This window comes from Anomalospiza imberbis, chromosome 1, assembly GCF_031753505.1.
Source record: "Anomalospiza imberbis isolate Cuckoo-Finch-1a 21T00152 chromosome 1, ASM3175350v1, whole genome shotgun sequence".
NCBI lineage: Eukaryota > Metazoa > Chordata > Aves > Passeriformes > Viduidae > Anomalospiza > Anomalospiza imberbis.
Genome location: NC_089681.1, coordinates 26,377,902 through 26,395,932, shown reverse-complemented (window position 1 = coordinate 26,395,932; position 18,031 = coordinate 26,377,902). Strand labels below are relative to the sequence as shown.

The 18,031-nt window shown below is 35.3% G+C and overlaps 1 protein-coding gene across 4 annotated transcripts in view; it reads right to left on the bottom strand.

The window, feature by feature from the left end:
- MMP16 (matrix metallopeptidase 16) overlaps positions 1 to 18,031 on the bottom strand; it is a 168,658-nt gene that overhangs the window by 52,945 nt on the left and 97,682 nt on the right. For all 4 annotated transcript variants that reach the window (XM_068185477.1, XM_068185498.1, XM_068185488.1 and 1 more), the window contains one exon: positions 16,212 to 16,516. In XM_068185477.1, coding sequence (XP_068041578.1) covers positions 16,212 to 16,516 — 305 coding nt within the window. The remainder of the gene's footprint in view (positions 1 to 16,211; positions 16,517 to 18,031) is intronic.

Below are 18,031 nucleotides of genomic sequence, written 5' to 3'. Positions count from 1 at the left end.
GCACCTTGTAGCCATCAGGGGAGCCATTAAGTGTAGCAAAGGCAGAACAGCCCCCGAGCAAATGAGTAAGGGAGAAGGGAGAAGGTCACAGGAAAGAGTTGGGAGAATAATATTCTTGCCTGGGGTGACAATGATTTAACAGGGAACATATTTTCTACCCATAGTCAAATATCCCCATTATTCATAACAATTTCCATCAAGAGTCATGATTGTCTCCAGGGCATCCTGAATTTGAACTGACCCAAATAACTTAGTGCAATTGAAACTCAGGTTTAAACCAGCCCAAGATGAGCTGTCTGAGTCCAGTACAGGTAGGGCCTTATTACTATCTGAGTTTCTATCCTTTTTGCTTTGCATACGATTAAATTTCTCTAATTAGGCAACAATTATTCAGTGCCTCCTTGCTTAAGGGAGCAGACTTGCCCTGAGTACCTCAAAGTTACTGTAAAATGCTCCTGACAGTGCAGAAGGACAACCTTCTGTAACTCTGGCTCTTTCTCTCAAGGCTACACAGAAGTGTATTTGTGACTCCAAGGTCAATGGTGGCCCACCTTCAATTCCTTGGTCAGTGCTCAGAATAAGTTGAAGAAGCATAAAAACAAGTGAGCATTCCTATTCAGGCTAGCTGTGTTATCCTATCGATACTGGGGAGTTTTTACATTTTCAGTTGCCACCATTGAAGGAGAGAGTGCCAAATCATTTCAGTATACATTATCCAAGTAGGACATATTTCAGTCCACATGGCAAAATAAAGCACCATCACAAACTTGAACAAGTTGTAACAGAGTTAAAATGCACATGACTACAATGATTTTTAAAGCAAAGGTTGCCACCGAAGGATATACAATGGTGAATATTCATTGTGATAGTCTCAGTTGCATCTTGTTGTATACCCACAGAGTAGTAGATAAACATTGGAAAATATATTTCACAAGTCCAAAACTTGTGCATCTCTATTCTTATGTTCCCCATTAGCATGGAGATTTGGAATAGAATGGCTGTAAGCTCAAAAAGTTTGTGATAGTTTTGCTTATTTTATCTCGTTTGATTTCACAAGGGAAGGAAAAAAAAGGATACCATGTGTAAAGAACTAAGATAAAATTATTATTTTTATACTGACACTTTTCTCTGAAGCTATAAACTATTTTAGGCACTAAATCTGCCTGACTTTACAAACACTGCCCAAACTCCAGAATATAAATATGTATTAATATATCAAATATTCAACAGCCAGCAGTGTGAAGTATGTTGTATGGGGAAGCCTTTCCCTGTAGCTAATATATACACTATTTTTAACATCTACAGATAAACAAAGCTAATATATTTGTCCACAGTAAGCTATTAAGAAAACCTAGTTCTGAAGATAATAATTTCCATTTTAAATGGTATGTGAATTCAATTTATAAAAGCAATAACTTAATGGCTAAACATATGGCCTCAATTTTGAAGACTTTTCCATCCCAAGGAAAAAAAATAAATGCTAGAAACTGAATTTCAAGTTACAAACAAACTGTAAAAATATAAAGATGTTTTATACATAGACATGCACTCTTTCTTCCAAAGACTATTTTATTTCATTTTTCATTATGTAGATAGATGTTTTCTAATTAAATTCATATCAAACTGAAATTTAAATCTGCACAAGACTTCTATTATAGTCTTTTTACAAGACAGTATCTCAAAGGCAAACCTACAATTAATCAGAAATATTACACACACATAAAATACCATTGCTTTCTGTTCTATGTATGCAGAATTTTCATTTTCATTATTCTCTTCCTTTGTACCACCTGATGCATCCAAACAGTTGAAATGCTACAAACTGCAGAGTAAGAGTTTTACTCCACATACCATATGAAAAAAAAAAAGAAAAAAAATTAAAAAATCTTTTTTATCTCCGTTATTATTATCCTTTCCAGACAGAATTAAATTTTGAAGATGTTATTTCAACAGTCAGTCATAAAAGCAGATTCCTTCTCTCTCCGACCTTATTACAATAGAGCAGAGCTCAGCAAATATGTATGCACTTACATAAGCACCATACATGTATATATATGCTATACTGAGAGTATACATGGGCCTAAATATAAATCATAGGAATACTCTTACCCAAATAAAGGTGCTACATTTTCCAGTCTAAGAAATCATATATAGTTGCTTTACATTATCTCAGACTTCTGCCATTGGCACTAAAATTTGGTAGCCTGGTGTTTATTTAGTTTGGAAAGAGAATTTTGCTAAACGATAGACAGAGCACCTTTGAAAAATGAAGAACAAAACTAATTTCTTTGTCATTTTAAATAAAAGTGTATCATATAGAGCATATCCACTTTCTGCATGAACTTAATCTATTTTTTACACACTTTATTTTCAACAATCTTTTTTCAATAATATATCTATATATTTAGGTTTTTTTATTGTGACAAAATGCAGTGACATAAAAATATCTTCCTTCACCCTATTAATACATAAAATGCATAAAAATCTCCTTTCCAGTGGGCTTAGTGATATATATACATGCACATATATAAGCAGACAGGATGGGAGGTACAGACATTTTGTTATATACAAAGTCTGTACTAATTACAATGTCTATAATTTAGAATACCTACACCCATATGCGTATATTTTTGATAAACTATTCTATTTTAAAAATATTAACAGATGAGTGTGAAATTCAAAATTGCTTGCTTGAAATTTGACAAGGACACATTACTACAGAGCAAGGCTGTCTTCAGGTGACTCAGATCTTTGATGAGATGTTATGAGAACACTTGAGTTTAGTGCCCTGTGAGTCCATCCTGGCAGAGCTTTACTGTTTCTGCATATTTTGGGCAGAATTTAGAAGAAGTCAGGAGCCCACTTCCTTTAAAACACATATCAGCTTGTACTTTAGAAGGCAAAGACATGCAAAAGACAAGAATTTCTGACTTACTACTTAGATTTGTTACCAGCCACATTCTACAACTTTTAGTAAATTGCTTGAAATGGGTGGAATTAATTACTTTAGGTATTCTTAAATGTCTTTCTATAAAAAGCACGGATATAAGAATATTTCCACTTTTTCTTACAGTTTCGATCACTAGTACTGAAAAAATTTGCAAACCATTCTGACTAGTGAATTAATACCAACTTCCCCAAAGAGGGACAAGTGAAGCAGCTAAAGAATATCCTAGGAGAGGTAGAGAAGACATGAGAGCTTGCTTCAATGTGATGGTATGTGTTCCTTCTGAAAATATGCTGCTTATGGCTTTATTTCATCCTTTGAGGAAACCCTGCTGTGACAGGAAATCTAGCAATCTAAACAAACTCCTACATTTATGTTGAATCTCTAGCTCCTGGGATCAACTTCATTACTCAGGTCCACTACTGAATTTGTATATTATTCTCAAATGGCATTTTCATTCTACTAGTAATAAATCCATATTGATCAACATAATGAAAAATTTTATTTTTGGGTGTTTTCATGGTTGTCTTTAGACAATAACTATCTTAAATAAATTTGACTTTTAAAGGAATGTTGCATTTTGCTAAAAAAGGTCTTCATATTACAAACGGTGCAAATACTGTAATAGCCTTACCTATTTATACTCTTTCCTGTATTTTCTTTGTTTTTGTTTTTATTTTTTAGTGGGAAAAATAAGCTAGAGAAGTACTTAAAACTGCTTTCTGAAGGCTGTTGAAATGAATACATGCTGGGATTGAAGATATGGGTATGCACATGAGAAGAGCATGTATCACACAGTTCTCATCTATCCTCCATGGCCTGGTCCCTGTGGGTCACTCATGTAAAGGGAATGTACATCTTTCTACCACTCCTAAGTGGCACTTTGGGTGAGAATAAATGCAAGAGAACCTTAATTGTGCATGAGGCTGTACTAAAATTGAACCCTTGTTTTGACAAAAAAATTGTAGGGTTTGTCTCTAAGCCACTCAGCTAAAGTGCAGGTTTGTTAGCACTGTGTCTTTTGTTTTATTTTTATTCCTTTACCCCTATGTTCTTTTTGTCCTCCTATGAAGAAATATTTGTAAATGCTTGGAGGAAGGTCAAAGTCATACTGCAAATATTCATAATAGATGGACTCTGTCATGGGGCAGGAATCACAGAAGCAAAAAATGGTTTGGGTTGGAAGGGACCTTGAAGACCATTCAGTTCCAACCCTCCTGCCATGGGCAGGGACACCCTCCACAAGACCAGGTCGCTCAGAGCCCCATCCAGCCTGGCCTTAAACACTTACAGGGATGGGGCATCCACAGTTCCTCCGGGCAACCTGTTCTAGCATCTTCCTGCCTTTTAGAAATCTGAAAGAGTCCTAGAGATCACTGAAATCCCCACAATAGAATGTACACAGAATTTAAGATATGTGTAAATATTGTGTTGGCTAAATTTTTGTTTGATAATTTTTTTACCCTGTACCAGTAAACTACTGAGATTAATTATAATATCCTCTAAATTAGCTCACATTAAACCCACCAAAATCAGGTTATTATTATAATTATTAGTGTACTAGCGTACCATTGTATTTTAACACGGACACAGGACTTTTTTAAACAGTGACATAGTGGTTTACATATATATATTTATATATATACACATAAAGTTTTTATATGGCTGTTACTTTAGTTCTATGGTTTGGGTCTTTTTCATTAAACTGATGATAAAAAGAAGTGGAAATTTTGAATCCTAATTGGCAAAGTGATTAGAAGAAAAAAAATCATTAAAAGTTCTCTGATCTGAAAAGAAGACAAATTTTCTAAGAAGCTTGCAGACTTCAAAGAGAAACCTGATCCAAGTGTGCACCACATTTTAAATTGAGACAACTTCAAACTGGGGATCGTGTATACAGAGAAAGTGACAGAAAGACAAATCTGCTACTTAGGTCTTACTTTGTTAAAATTTACTCATATGAAATGCTCTGATCTATTGGAGAATCTGCTGATAAGATCTTAGGATTCTATATCCATACAGCTGTATGCCCTCTAGCTAGAGGGACCACTGTAAGCCTCTCTAGAACTCTGAGAATACGGTCAGTTTGTGCTAGTGACTCTTGGCACTTGTCGGCATGGAGATGATTGAGGCCCTGCCATGGAGGTGTAGCCTCCAGGATGACAGATTGCAGAGGGCAGAGCAAAAGGTGCTGGAGAGGACAAGATGGTCAGGAAGTCCAGTCATACTCCTAGGCCTCCCAGCAGAAGGAAGACTATGCAAGAATTTGCTTAGAGAGGAAGATGAAGGCTGGAATTCGTTGCCCCTGGTAAAGCTCAGGGGAGATTGGACATGAGAATGTAGGCCAGGGCAGAAGTTAGCCTCACACTTCCCCTTCTCTGAATTAGGAGCTCAGCAGGACCCCAGCCTAGGGCAACAGCAGCTGGCCCCAGCAGGAAGAAGGGACAGTGCCAGAGGCTCCATGTTTGATGGCTCTCAGACCAGAGCTTCCACACTCAGGAAGGTTGGGACCACATTTCTGCACCTCTGCAAGCCACTATGGCCAGACCTGCCAGTGTCATAGGTGATGATCACAAAAACAGCTAAGGAGTGACTGTTGATTATATATGTATTTTATTTGCTAACTCTTCTTGAAGCTCAGGCCCTACTACTTTTGCTGCTTCTGCTAGCATTACTAGCTGGAGCACAGCTAACAACATTAATTCCATGTCTACTGGATCTTCATCATCCTGAATATTCAGTGGTAATTCCATTTCCTCATACTAACATAGTGTCAATTTCTAAACTGCATCTGGTGTTCTGTATGATTCTTAGAAATGGGACACTAAAAGTATGTTTACACATTACCATACTACCAACAATGCATTCAAAATTTCAGAGGTGCAACCCACTTGTGAATTGCAATGTTCAGACCAATATGAGTGTTTGTCTTGCCATACTGAGGGGCAGGGAGAAACCTCTGCCTGAACTGCCCTTTCTGACTGCTATACTGAGCTGCTCCCAAAACAGCCACTTCTGGGGTTGAGACAGATTTCTTTTGACCCCGGCTGGTGCTGCTATTTTGAAGCTCTTATCACTACAGTTCTCCTCTAATCTGAAATGGCACAATTCAACATCACTAGTGCAAATTATCTAGCTACTCAACACTGTAGCACAAATGTCTCTACCTGTACCTCTCACAGCAAGAGATGAGAAACAGGTATTTCAGAACATGATTCATCCAGTTTGTTTTAGGCACCTACTTCAGGATGCAACAAACCTTACTCAGGAAGGCAATGTATCTCTCCTATAACTCTAAAGGGACTCCATGAGATTAACTCAGATTTAAACATCAACATATGGTCAGATTAATTCCACCCCCTCAAGTCTTCTGGCTTTTGACTTAGGTCTTTTCTTTTAAGTCACTGGCAAAACATTAATTATAGAAGTACAGGACATGGACTTAAGTGATATATGTACAAACACAGGAAGTACTTATCAGGCTGACTTGAAGAAGAGACCTTGAAAAAAACAAAACAACCAAACAAAAAATATTTGGCACAAACAATGTTGCTCTTTTAAGTTGTCTGGGTTCTTTTTTTTTTTTTTTTCTGCTTTCATCTTTTTTCACAACCTAATGTTTTAGCTGTATATGTTTTCAGCTATTGGTGTTACCTGCTCAGCACTTTTTGGTACCCAAACTGTTAGGAAGAATTCTAAATACAGATAAAAACCATTTTGGCCTCAAGAACAAATAGTTTGGGCATTTTGAAGAGAAGAATTGTCAGGAAAAGCACAAATTATACTCTAGACTTGAGAACGCTATTGTAGAAAATCTTTCATTAGTTAATTATATACTATTAAAATTCAGATACAGTATTACCTTCTGTTTTAGGGTTATCTACATCTTTCTACTTTTTCAATATGCATTATATTTCTGCTTAAATAAATAAATATGTAATTAAATATGTAACTACTGTAAAATTCTTGTTTCGTTCTCTCAGGAAACCAGGACAACATCCATATTAACTGGCAACATGATTTTTCAGATTCTCTTTGCCCCTAAAAAGGCAGGGAAAATGAGATGGCAATGCAGTAATAATATTCTATAGAGTAACTTTGGTATTTCCTACATCTGCTATCTTGAAGAAAAAGTCTCCATTAAGTGGCCCTAGCAACAAATGGAGACTTGAGGAACCCTGGATCAGATGGGAGTTGGAATGCTAGCCTGATGCCTGCTTTAAATGACTGAAATGTCACTTTCTGTCTAAAGGGAGAATTTTAGGTTAACATATAATGCCTCTTTCCTAAATTACTGCTTCTAGGAGACCTGACTGAAAAGAAAAATAAATAATTTCAAGCCATTTGTTCATTAGCTGATTTTTTAGTTTTAAATTGTTTTTGACTTATTTGCAATAATAAAGGGTATTTTCTCTCTCTTTTTTTTTTTTTTAACTCAACATGTTTGAAATATGGCTTTTCACAAGCTCTCCATAGCAAATAATCTTTCAAGAATGTGAAATTCAGTCTCTGGTATGAAATCTCATAGCTCATAAGGCAGTTCCTCTATTATTAGCACCACTATTAGTTGGTATCATAGATTTTAAAGAAATATTGCCTTATGGTAGGCTGATGGTATACACTTATAAAATGCATAGAAAATATGAATAAAAAGCACTGGAACATATTTTTTTTCCTTTTCTCTCCATTCTCTAAAACTTTCTGAAACATGTAAGTGTTATATGAAGCTCTCTTAGATTTGGTAATCAAAATCTGCTTCTTTCTAAAAAAAAAAAGCTTCTTTCTAAAAGGAGGAAATATTAAGGTAGGAGTATTTATTTGTTTGGTTGGTTTTTGTAGATGTAGTGTTAGTGGGGGGTTTTGTGCGTGAGAGGCTGTGGGGTCATAAAATCAACCATGAAAAGGCTGGCCCATATTTTATGTTTAGATTCATTTAAAATAAATCTTTTTGCCTGAACAAAAATGGCTTCCCAATGATCTTTTCTCATATACTGCAGAGGGAAAATGGGAAAGACAATAAGAGAAAACGAAGCCAAAAACTCCAACATGGTTAGTTTCAACTTACTAATCACTTCAACAAACATTTTTCAGCTGAATTTCCACATGTAAACTCAGTTCTCCTAATATACTCGTATGACAGTCTGATTAAATGAATCCATTTTGGTAGATAAACTTGACTTCATTGTTGCATGAACAGTTGTTTGAGACAATGATATCTTTAAAATTAAAAAAAAAAAAAAGACAGGGTTTTATTTCAGTGCTTGTAGGTGCAAATGCTGCCAAAATTGTCTGCAGGGCCCATGCTGCCTTTCAGCTAGATGTTTCCTTGGCAGCAAAGCTGATGTAACAGACAATGTGAACTTTCCTCATTTATTTCCATGCAAAGTCAGCCAGATCTGCTTTAACACTTTTCATTAGCAGTTTAAGATGGGCTGGCAGATCGCAAACCGAGGCAGATGGCAAACACAAGCAAGCAAGTTCTGCTGTCCTGGTATGTGGGAAATAACCTCCAATTGCAGTTTGAATGGATAGCTGAGCTTGCATCTTCCCTAACTACTCCATAAAGGATTGCAATGATCTGTGTTTACCTACACCATGATGGAAGCAATATGCAACTTGGTGTCTTGAGCTGTGCTGCCTTTTTGGTTTGTAGCCTGCATCAGGACTGTCTCTAGCAATTATGCTACACTTTAAATATCACCTTGCTTCTATAGACATGAAAAGCATGATGTAAGATGTGCATCTTGGTCTGCTAAAGCAATCCCACTGCTTTAATTAAGAATATCACAAAGTCAATTCTTTTAAGACATTCCTCAGCCTCTCTTTCAGTTTCCATAATAGGGCATATAGAAATGCTAGGCCAAGAAGGAAGCTGAGAGTAAGGCATTTCATGCCGAGAGCCCCTGGGATGTATTAAAAGCATCTAGTCAAACACACATCTAGAACATGGGGCTGGATTCATCCACAAGGCCGCTTTCATTGACTGCCAGTTTTAAACAGATTTCCCTTTTAAAAACATGCAAATGAAGTGTTTCCTCAAAGCCAAAAGGGTGTTCCACGAAAGCAAAATCCTCCTCAAAAATTATAAAAAGGAGGTGAGTACTTTGCCAACAGTTACCACTTTCCATCATCTGGCTTCCAGCCAGTAGATGGGGTCCAGCAGACAGATCCTCTTCTATCCGCATAGTCCTATGTCCAATGACTGAGTCCTCAAAAGCAGCCAGGGCCATTTATGATTTTTTGATCATTTCCCATCTCTTCAATAGCTGAAAGGGACCATTTTGTTCTCCAGTGCAGCTTTGCATACTATGATAATAATTTCAAGGATACTTTTTATGAATCAGATGCTGAATATCTGAGAGTTAAGATTTTTGATATGATCTTGGAGTGATTGGATATGGGACAGGTGCACAACAGCAAGTATAATCCAAGAAGGTTTGGAAAGTTTGAGGACAGAGGATGTTCTATCAGCACAAAATGAACTCACTGATAAGGGAAAGACTGGTTTCCCTTTAAATACTGAAAATGTTGTGTTTCAGTGACAGAAAGTATTATTTGTGTTAATTGATTTCTGAATTAAATTGGATTTCAGGGAATATGATGAAATTAAAAGAATCAATTGTTATTCAATATGTGTGCAACTTGCAGAGCTCCTTGAAATATTATCCTGGCATCTTCATCACTGTGTAAGTTATAAATGCAATAGTTGAGTTTTGTCATCTTTTATAATATTGCTAATTCTCTCATTTTGCATTCATATAGTTTCAATTTAAAATGGAAGTTGTACTTCCTTAACCTTATGATTGTATATAAACAAGGCTGCAATTCAACAGTCTCAGTCTCTTTATCCTGTAAACAAGATATGACAGAGGCCCCTAAAATATGAATGGAATAGATAAAATTATAAGAAAATTACTTCCTTACAATATGGGCATCCATCTGTCTGAAAAAAAAAAAAAAAAACAGAAAGAAGAAATCTTTCATGTCTGCTTAAACCACAGGACATATTGTCACAGGATGTTGTGGATACCAAATGCTTACGTGAGTTCAAAAAGAGATTACACCGATTAATGAAAGGAAATCCCTCATAGGCTACTAAACACAAAAATATGGCCTGTGTCTCAGAAATTCAATGAGCCACAGATTACTGGAAGCTAAGAGGGAATATGCTGGGGTTTTACTGCCATATGTTTACCCTGCTCTTATTCTCTTCTTTAGGTATCTGTTAATAGCTATTAACTGGAGATAGGATATTTTGTAGGATAACCTTTAATCTGAACCCACTTTTGCAATTCTCTATTTACAAGCACATACACAAGTACTATAAAATAAAAATTCAAATACTAGTCTTCTACATAGTTATCCTAGTGCAGAACTAGAAAATATGCATATGACAACTGGAAGGTCATACTGCTTGGTTACGGAACAAATTTGATGTTGATAATTGCTTATTAAAAAACATACATAATCAATTAAGATCACTATGCTTTATGAAATTAAAGCCATGTTAACATTGTAATATAGAGCTTCCTTTGATCTGAAATGCTTTATACCAAGCCACAGCATGAGCACTGTTCAAGACACAGAGCTCCCTTAGGAGATGGTTTTCACAACGCTACTGGTTCACATTTCCAACAGCATATATCTCCTGCACTGTGTCAACCACACTGGCAGCCAAAAGAAATTTACTACAAGTTGATCTATGCAGTTCAGAGATCAGGATTTTCAGAATTTTTCTTGGCTGCCAGCACAGTGCCCACAGCAGTATCTACTCACTAACTGGAGTCCCAGTACATTACACAAGACACTGTATTTGCATCAGCTCCAAGAAGCTTTTACTTGGCAACCTACAAATAGCATGGTACAAAGTGACAGGTTTCTTTGCTTGTTTTCTAGTTATTGCCTGAAAACTTCAATAATTTTTGAATGCTAGAGAATTAACAAAAAAATTAACAAAATTGAATTCTTGAATTTTTAAGTTTGTTTTCCCAGAGACGGAGCTTTATGCATACACAAGTTACAAATATCCCACATGTATGTACTTAGCAGTAATATTCTCTTTACATGTCACTGTACACTAAAACCATCCATTGCTTCTGTAAGGGAGTTCCACTTGTTATTATTTATCATATGTTCTTTGATGGAAGAACTATTTTCTGCAGAATTTCAGTATGGTACACTATCTACCTTGGTAAATTTGCTACAGAGGTAAAAAATAATGTATTTTAGTTTGACTTCTATTTCTCTTGCTGATATGAAGACAACAGTATCAAATTACCACCACTGATTTACTGTGTTGATCTACACTTTTTGCCAAATATTTTCTGCTGCTGGAAGACAAAGTTCTGTGGTCACATTTTATCCAATAATTGGTACATTACATATCATGTCCAATGTGCTTGAAAACTAAGCTCCCAAGAAATCCTTGTTTTCCCCAAGCACTTCTAAATCTTGCCCTATTTTAAAAATCTGCACTTGTGCAAGTAGGTCAATCTTAAATTAATCTAGTTAAAAGTAGTGCACTCTCAATTTAAACTGGTTTAACACTCCCTTAAATAGGTTTAGATGTATTCAGTAACTTCCCAGGAAAAAAAAAAACAAACAAACTGCTTTTAAAAAAACTTAAGTGCATGTAGACAGACAAATGTGAAATTAACTTTGATAAACCAGTGCAATAAAGCTAATAAGATGCCCCTTTCAGTTCTGGTACAAGAAAGACAAGGATTTTTCTTCAAGCTACTAGAAAATTTACAGAGACAGTACCTATCTGAGATGCTCCCTGGCAGTGACTTTGAATTTCATCACAGTTATTTGAAATACTGCATTGGAGAAAATACTTTGAAAAAGATTTTTGTTGTGGGTTTTGGCAGTACCATATATCCAAAGTACTGCCACTCCTAGGAAGGAGTCATTGTCCCTTTCTGGGTTTAGGTACATCATTCATTGTCCATAAATTTTTAATTTAGAAACAATGAGGAGATATATATCACCTAAATGGATTGGAGTCATGGGAACAAGAAAATTTCTCCCTAGTCCCAAGACTGTTATAGTAAGATTTCTTCCTCTTTTTTCTTCACTTTTTTTTTTTGTTTGTTTAGTTTTGTACACAGTTCCTGAGTTCAAAAGAAAATAAGTATTTAACATTTTTCTTACTAAGTGCTGATTTTCAGATATCTATTTATGCAATATGGATTCCATTTCCTGTTTATCCCTTTACCTTTTTCCATCTTTAAGTGCACATATTGTGAAACATTTTCCTGTAAAATCCTATCTATTTTGATTTGCTGCTCCTGAACAGTGTTTCTTCTTCTGCTGTATTTGCCAAGCACTACCAGAATAACCTGAGTTTTGATTGAGACTGCCTAGGAGCACAAGATACTTTGTAAGGTGCATGAAGAATCCATCCTGTTCCAAATAATTTAAAAAGCTAAGGCTCTTATCTCACCTGAAGTCTAGATAGGCAGATCATAAAGGAAATGAAGTCTACTGTAAGTGAAACAGCCTACTCTCATGGGAACTTGGAAAGTAGTTGTGCTAAATGCAAACTAGAAAATAAGAGCTGCTTGAAGGAAGACTATGGTCCAATACACACACTTTGTATAAAATGTCGAAAGAATAGTGTTCCCTTTCCTTATTTAAAAAAATAAAAAAATAAAATAAATGTGCACCATATTTTATATTCCAGAATCTCCCTCATTCCCTGACAAAAGAAATTTTGTCCTTGTTTCCACTGCTTCCCTGTGATGCTAAGTCTATTGTCCTTCATTCTGGCAATATTTCTAGGATCACCTGCAGCACCATGGATGGAAATTCAGAGAAAAGACCTACACAGCTCAGCTGGAGTTGAGGTACCAGCTGTACTCCGCTTCCAGGGTATTATGAAAGAATATATAAAGAAATATATCCTCGTAGAAAGCCTGCAAGTGTAAAATTGTGTGACAGGAGTTTTTTTCCTGAGTGACAGACCCATTCATCTTTACTCCTACAAAAGCCTCATTCATTCTTCAGGATGAGGGAGGAGTCAAAGCACAAATCTCTTCACAGACCACGATTGATAAGAACATACCATTGAAGTGAGAACAAAGGAAAGCAGCAATGAGCTGTGGAGGTAATGCATTTCTATTGCAACTGTCCTTGGAGTCTAGAGTATGATTAAACAAAAGAAAAATATAAGAAAATTGACCAAATGTAATAAGAAAAAAAAAAACACAAAATCAACCAAAAACCTGAAGGATGAAGACACTGCAATTAAGTAGTCAGAATAAATTGCTGTAGTAATTAACTATACTCAGAATACTAATGTTGTATATGATTCCTTATTTGAAATGAAAATTACTTTAAAAAAAGACAACAGTTTATGAAAGCATTTCATTAAGTTGCCTGTCTTTTTTGAGGTAGATGGCATATAAACTGTTTACATTAGCCTTTTTAAAAATACTTTATTTTTGCATTCTTGCTGCTAAGTAAACAAGTTGCTCTGTGTTTTTGAATCTCTCTGGGATACTGGAATAAGAATCAGAGAAAATCAGCCTCTTGGGGTGAGAGTTACTTTAAAAATAAAAATAAATCATCAAATCTTTTCCCCATTCTACCAGATTTCAAATAATACTACAAGAAGGTGGCTATTAGACTATTGGAGCAATGAATCTTAAAATTGACACACACCTGGGAAAAATGACTCATCACTAAGATCACATATATATTTTTCAACCTTCTGCTTTTCAGTGTTCTGAGACTCAGCTCACAATGATAGGAAGCCTAAGAGAGCTGTAAGTCTTTCTTTCCTGTCAATCCCAAATAGCATGCTCATCTTCTTTTTCCCCCTGGAAATTTTTCCCAGGCACAAAACAACCCCAAAAAAACAACAACAACAAAAAAACCAAACAAAAAAAAACCCCAAACCAAACAAAAAAAACAACAACACATAACAAAAATAAAAAAATGCCCAAACCAAACACCCAAACAAAACCAAAAAAAACCCCAAAACCTGCATGATCCTCCAGGATTCCTAAACACAAGCTAATCAGTAAGACAATGAGGAAACCTGGCCTACCTGATAGCTAAAAGTCACCAATCAGACAAACAGGTGCCCTGCACTTTCAGATTAAATGAACATCTATTGATATTTCTAGGGTTACAACGACAGGGGAGTTTTCTCTGGACAACAATTATGACATATGATCCATGGTTCCCACCATATCAACAACAAAACTAACAGTTGCCAAAACTTTTCATAGAACTTGCATTGGTAAGGTACTTTTATTAATTATCTTCCATTTTTTACTGTGAATACTTCATTTTATCAGAAATATGTGTCCCTCAGAAAAGTAAATATGGGCATAACAAAATATATAAGTTATTAAATTCGCAGAAAAAAATTCCAATGATAACTCTTAAACCTTTGTGATACAGACAACAAACCTTTTTATTATAAAGGTTCAAGGTTCTAAGATACATGAAAGCACAGTTTTAGTGATAACATCAATTTACTTTCCCTTGTTTTTTTCATCAAAATATATTAAAATTCATTAATACAAGCAATAGCTTTTGGAAACTGCTCTAAAAAAGACAAACCTCAAAAGCCCTATAAAGAAATGAGTGCCATTTGGCAATATGGGAATTGTTTAAGTTAAAGAAGAAGAAGACAGCCAGAAGTTCGTTCACTTTCATACAAGGTGTGGAACTGCTCTAAAAGAGTTATCCCAGTTAAACTGACATCCTGACTTCAATGTACACATGCCTGGAGATTTTCCTGAGTGCTTCAAGCAGTAGCTCCAAAACCACTGAACATTATGTGAAGTGTTGGTCTCCAACCAACATAAAAACCAGACACATAAATTCACCTTCATTTACCCTCACAATGCTGTGACTGACTATGTACCTGAAGTGCACAAACAGAGGACTCCCACCAGTGTTCCTTTGAGCTAAACGTGTGAAGAAAGCAAATATGAGCTGTGCAATACCACAGTTTTTGCTCATGTAAGAATCGAGGGCTTGTGTCACAAGAATGAAGTGTCTTGAACCCATTGCACAACTGAGGGTTTTTACAGTGCCTTATACAGCTCTTGCTTCAACTGACTCTGGCTCAGCACAAGTATTGCACCAATGGAATAGTCACAACACCATATTCATACTCCTAAAATGCTAAATTAAAATTTTGTTGCAGACCCCAAGCTACAAATACTGCTACATAAAAATCTCTGAATTTTACTTGGAGGATCTCAGGTGAGAAGGGGAAAGAAAAGGAATTAGATAGAGCCTCTTATCATTCACAAATTCAGTGTAACATTGAAATACAACAGCTCTCCACTTCTTGCTATCTCTATTGTCTTTTATATATGCCAGAAACATTCTACTTGTGCATCTCTGAAGAGATGTCTCAAATTTCATGTAACTGGCTTAGAGGGATCTACCAGGACAACCAAAGCTGCTTGGAAACAAAACCTGTCACAGCATCAAACACAGAATATCTCTACAGAAAATCTCTTCTTTGATACTGTTTTGCAGAGATGCAAAGTTAGACTTAGCTTTTAATTAGCATTCCCAGATAATGGCAGTAATTTAGTCACATTACCTTAGAGCTTGGCAATGGCCAGATTTTAGTTATGAAGAAAAAAGGGTATATTTAGTCTTTATTTGGTAAGTGTTAGGTGTGTAAACTGCACTGTGCAGTCATTTATTTGACTATGGGGAATGTACTACTTAATAAAATTGGACATGTTAAAATCAACAATTTCAAAAGACACTCAAAAATTTTTAGGAAACACCAATTCTGCTCTTGGAATGGCACCTTTAAGATTTGCCTTTAAATGCTGCCACTGCATCATCATAGATGCAAACTGAAGACTAGGTTTCATGTCCATAAGTATCCACAGAATTGGTGGATAGCTAAAGTAGTTCTTGTATCACTGCTAAATATTCCACATCTTCCCTAAACCTAAATAAGTTTGACATGTTAAAAAATGCAAAACCAAAGTAGTTTAGATAAATATTCACCAGTACAATGTTTGAATGATCATGAAGTCCTCTAATAAGGATTCAATATTTTTTCAAGCAAAACATGTTTTCATACTGTATTACATTAACACAGATACTTTTTTGCCTTGGATTCAAAGAGAGTGATCAACTGAATATATTTCTAAAGTAATGTTAGCCAAGGAAAGAAAACCATGTGACTTTAGGAACAGGGGAACACAGAAGTAGTTCTGTTAGTTGAAAATTCATGCCACTTATCTATTTTGTTTAAAATTAAATCTTCTCTTACCATCATGATTGGGATTTCCCAAAGTCCATGGCTCATCTGAGTCAAAATGAGTGTCTCCCCCAATTCCTGGGCCAGGAAAATATGCATGAGCTAAAAATCCTCCCTCCCCATCAAAGGGAGAGCTGTCTCCATGAAAACCTGATGCAAAAATGATTGTAATATCCACATCTCTCTTGCCATTTTCTAATTCAATGTAAGGAACTTCTTCAAATGTTAGAGGAGTTACATTCTGCCACACATCGAAGGCACGGCGAATGGCTTTACGAGTTTCAGCATCACCTACTTTTGGAGTGACGTTCTTTATGCTGAAAGAAACAGAGAAACATTACATACATTAAATTTAACAGATTGGTGACACTGCTAATAACCATTTTCCCCTAATTATTATAAGCTCTGTGCTTTTAATAAAACATGCTAGTCTGGCATTATATACTTTAGGAAGAGTATTTTTAAACAAGCTAGTGCAAAATTATGGTGTCAATCTGTATAGCTCTTTAAGCTAGAATTTATTATGTTAGCTGGCTTACTCCCAGCAGTACAAAAAATCTTATATTTAGAAGATTTAAAATGTATTAAAATGAAAAATTCTTAACAGTGGGATAACCAGATTAATCAACCACTGACTGTTCACCTCCTGGACCACAATTAGAATCCATCACAGCTAAAGAATATCATGTTCTTTCTGAACAAAAGAAAAATGTTTTCAGTTAAATGAAATTTTTACTTATTAGTGAGTTCATTAACAAAAGCAGAACTACATACTGTGACCACCAACCAGTATTCACAAAGCCTTGTTGCATTTTGAACTGGATAAATTTGTTATCAGAAACAAAGCCTTTTGACTTCAGTACAGGCTAAGATGTCCTTTTATGATCTGATTACATCTGTGAATCTTGCATAACACTGTAGAATCCATCAGAGAAATAATTTTATAGAAGACAATTATGTGCTAACTTAAGAATATGTATTAAAGAGAAATTTCAGTCTCCAATACTTCTTTAAATTACATACACATGAAAAGCCAAAAAAAATCTGAAGTGAAGTTTACTCTCATAGTTAGGACATTATAGTGAAATTACCTTAAAAAAAAAATCTTTATTTTCATTATTGAATTCAAGAAATGAATGTCAATAATCAATTTCAGACCTATCCAATTTTCTGCATCATTTCCACTCGATTCATATCAGTAGCAAAAACTCTTTTAGGTTTGTGTCTGCTCTGAAAATGCTGCAATCAGATTCCCTTTGTTCATTTGACATGTGCTTGACTGAATGTCCAGCACAAATTTCTGAAATTGCATAATTCTAGAGTACATGTAATATTTTTGCCAGTTTACACAGCATGGCACATTAAAGGAGAACAAATATATTTTCATGAAAAAATCTTGAACGATTGATTTGTTTGGTACATTAAATGTGCTTGATTATATGGTATTTATGTTTATATAAATGGAAACTTATCTTTCGAGTGTAATTTTATAGATTTTACTTCATATACACATTTTGTTCATAGCTTTATGTAGAAACCATAAAGTTACAAATTTGGACTTCCACTCAAAAAGACTTTAATGTATTGAGTCCAATAGTGCTGTCTAACCAAAGCATAATTTTTTAGCTAGTATGCATGTTCTAAAGAAATATTAAGAGAAATTATTAGATAATACATTGGAGAGAATCCACAGATTTCCTTGATATTTTGTTCCAAAGGTGATTTAACCAATCAATTAATACTTGTGCCTATTCTATTATTTGCCTGGCTTGCATTATTGGTTCTCATTCTGTTTTTCTCGCTCACATACATGAGCTTCAAAATTTTTCCCC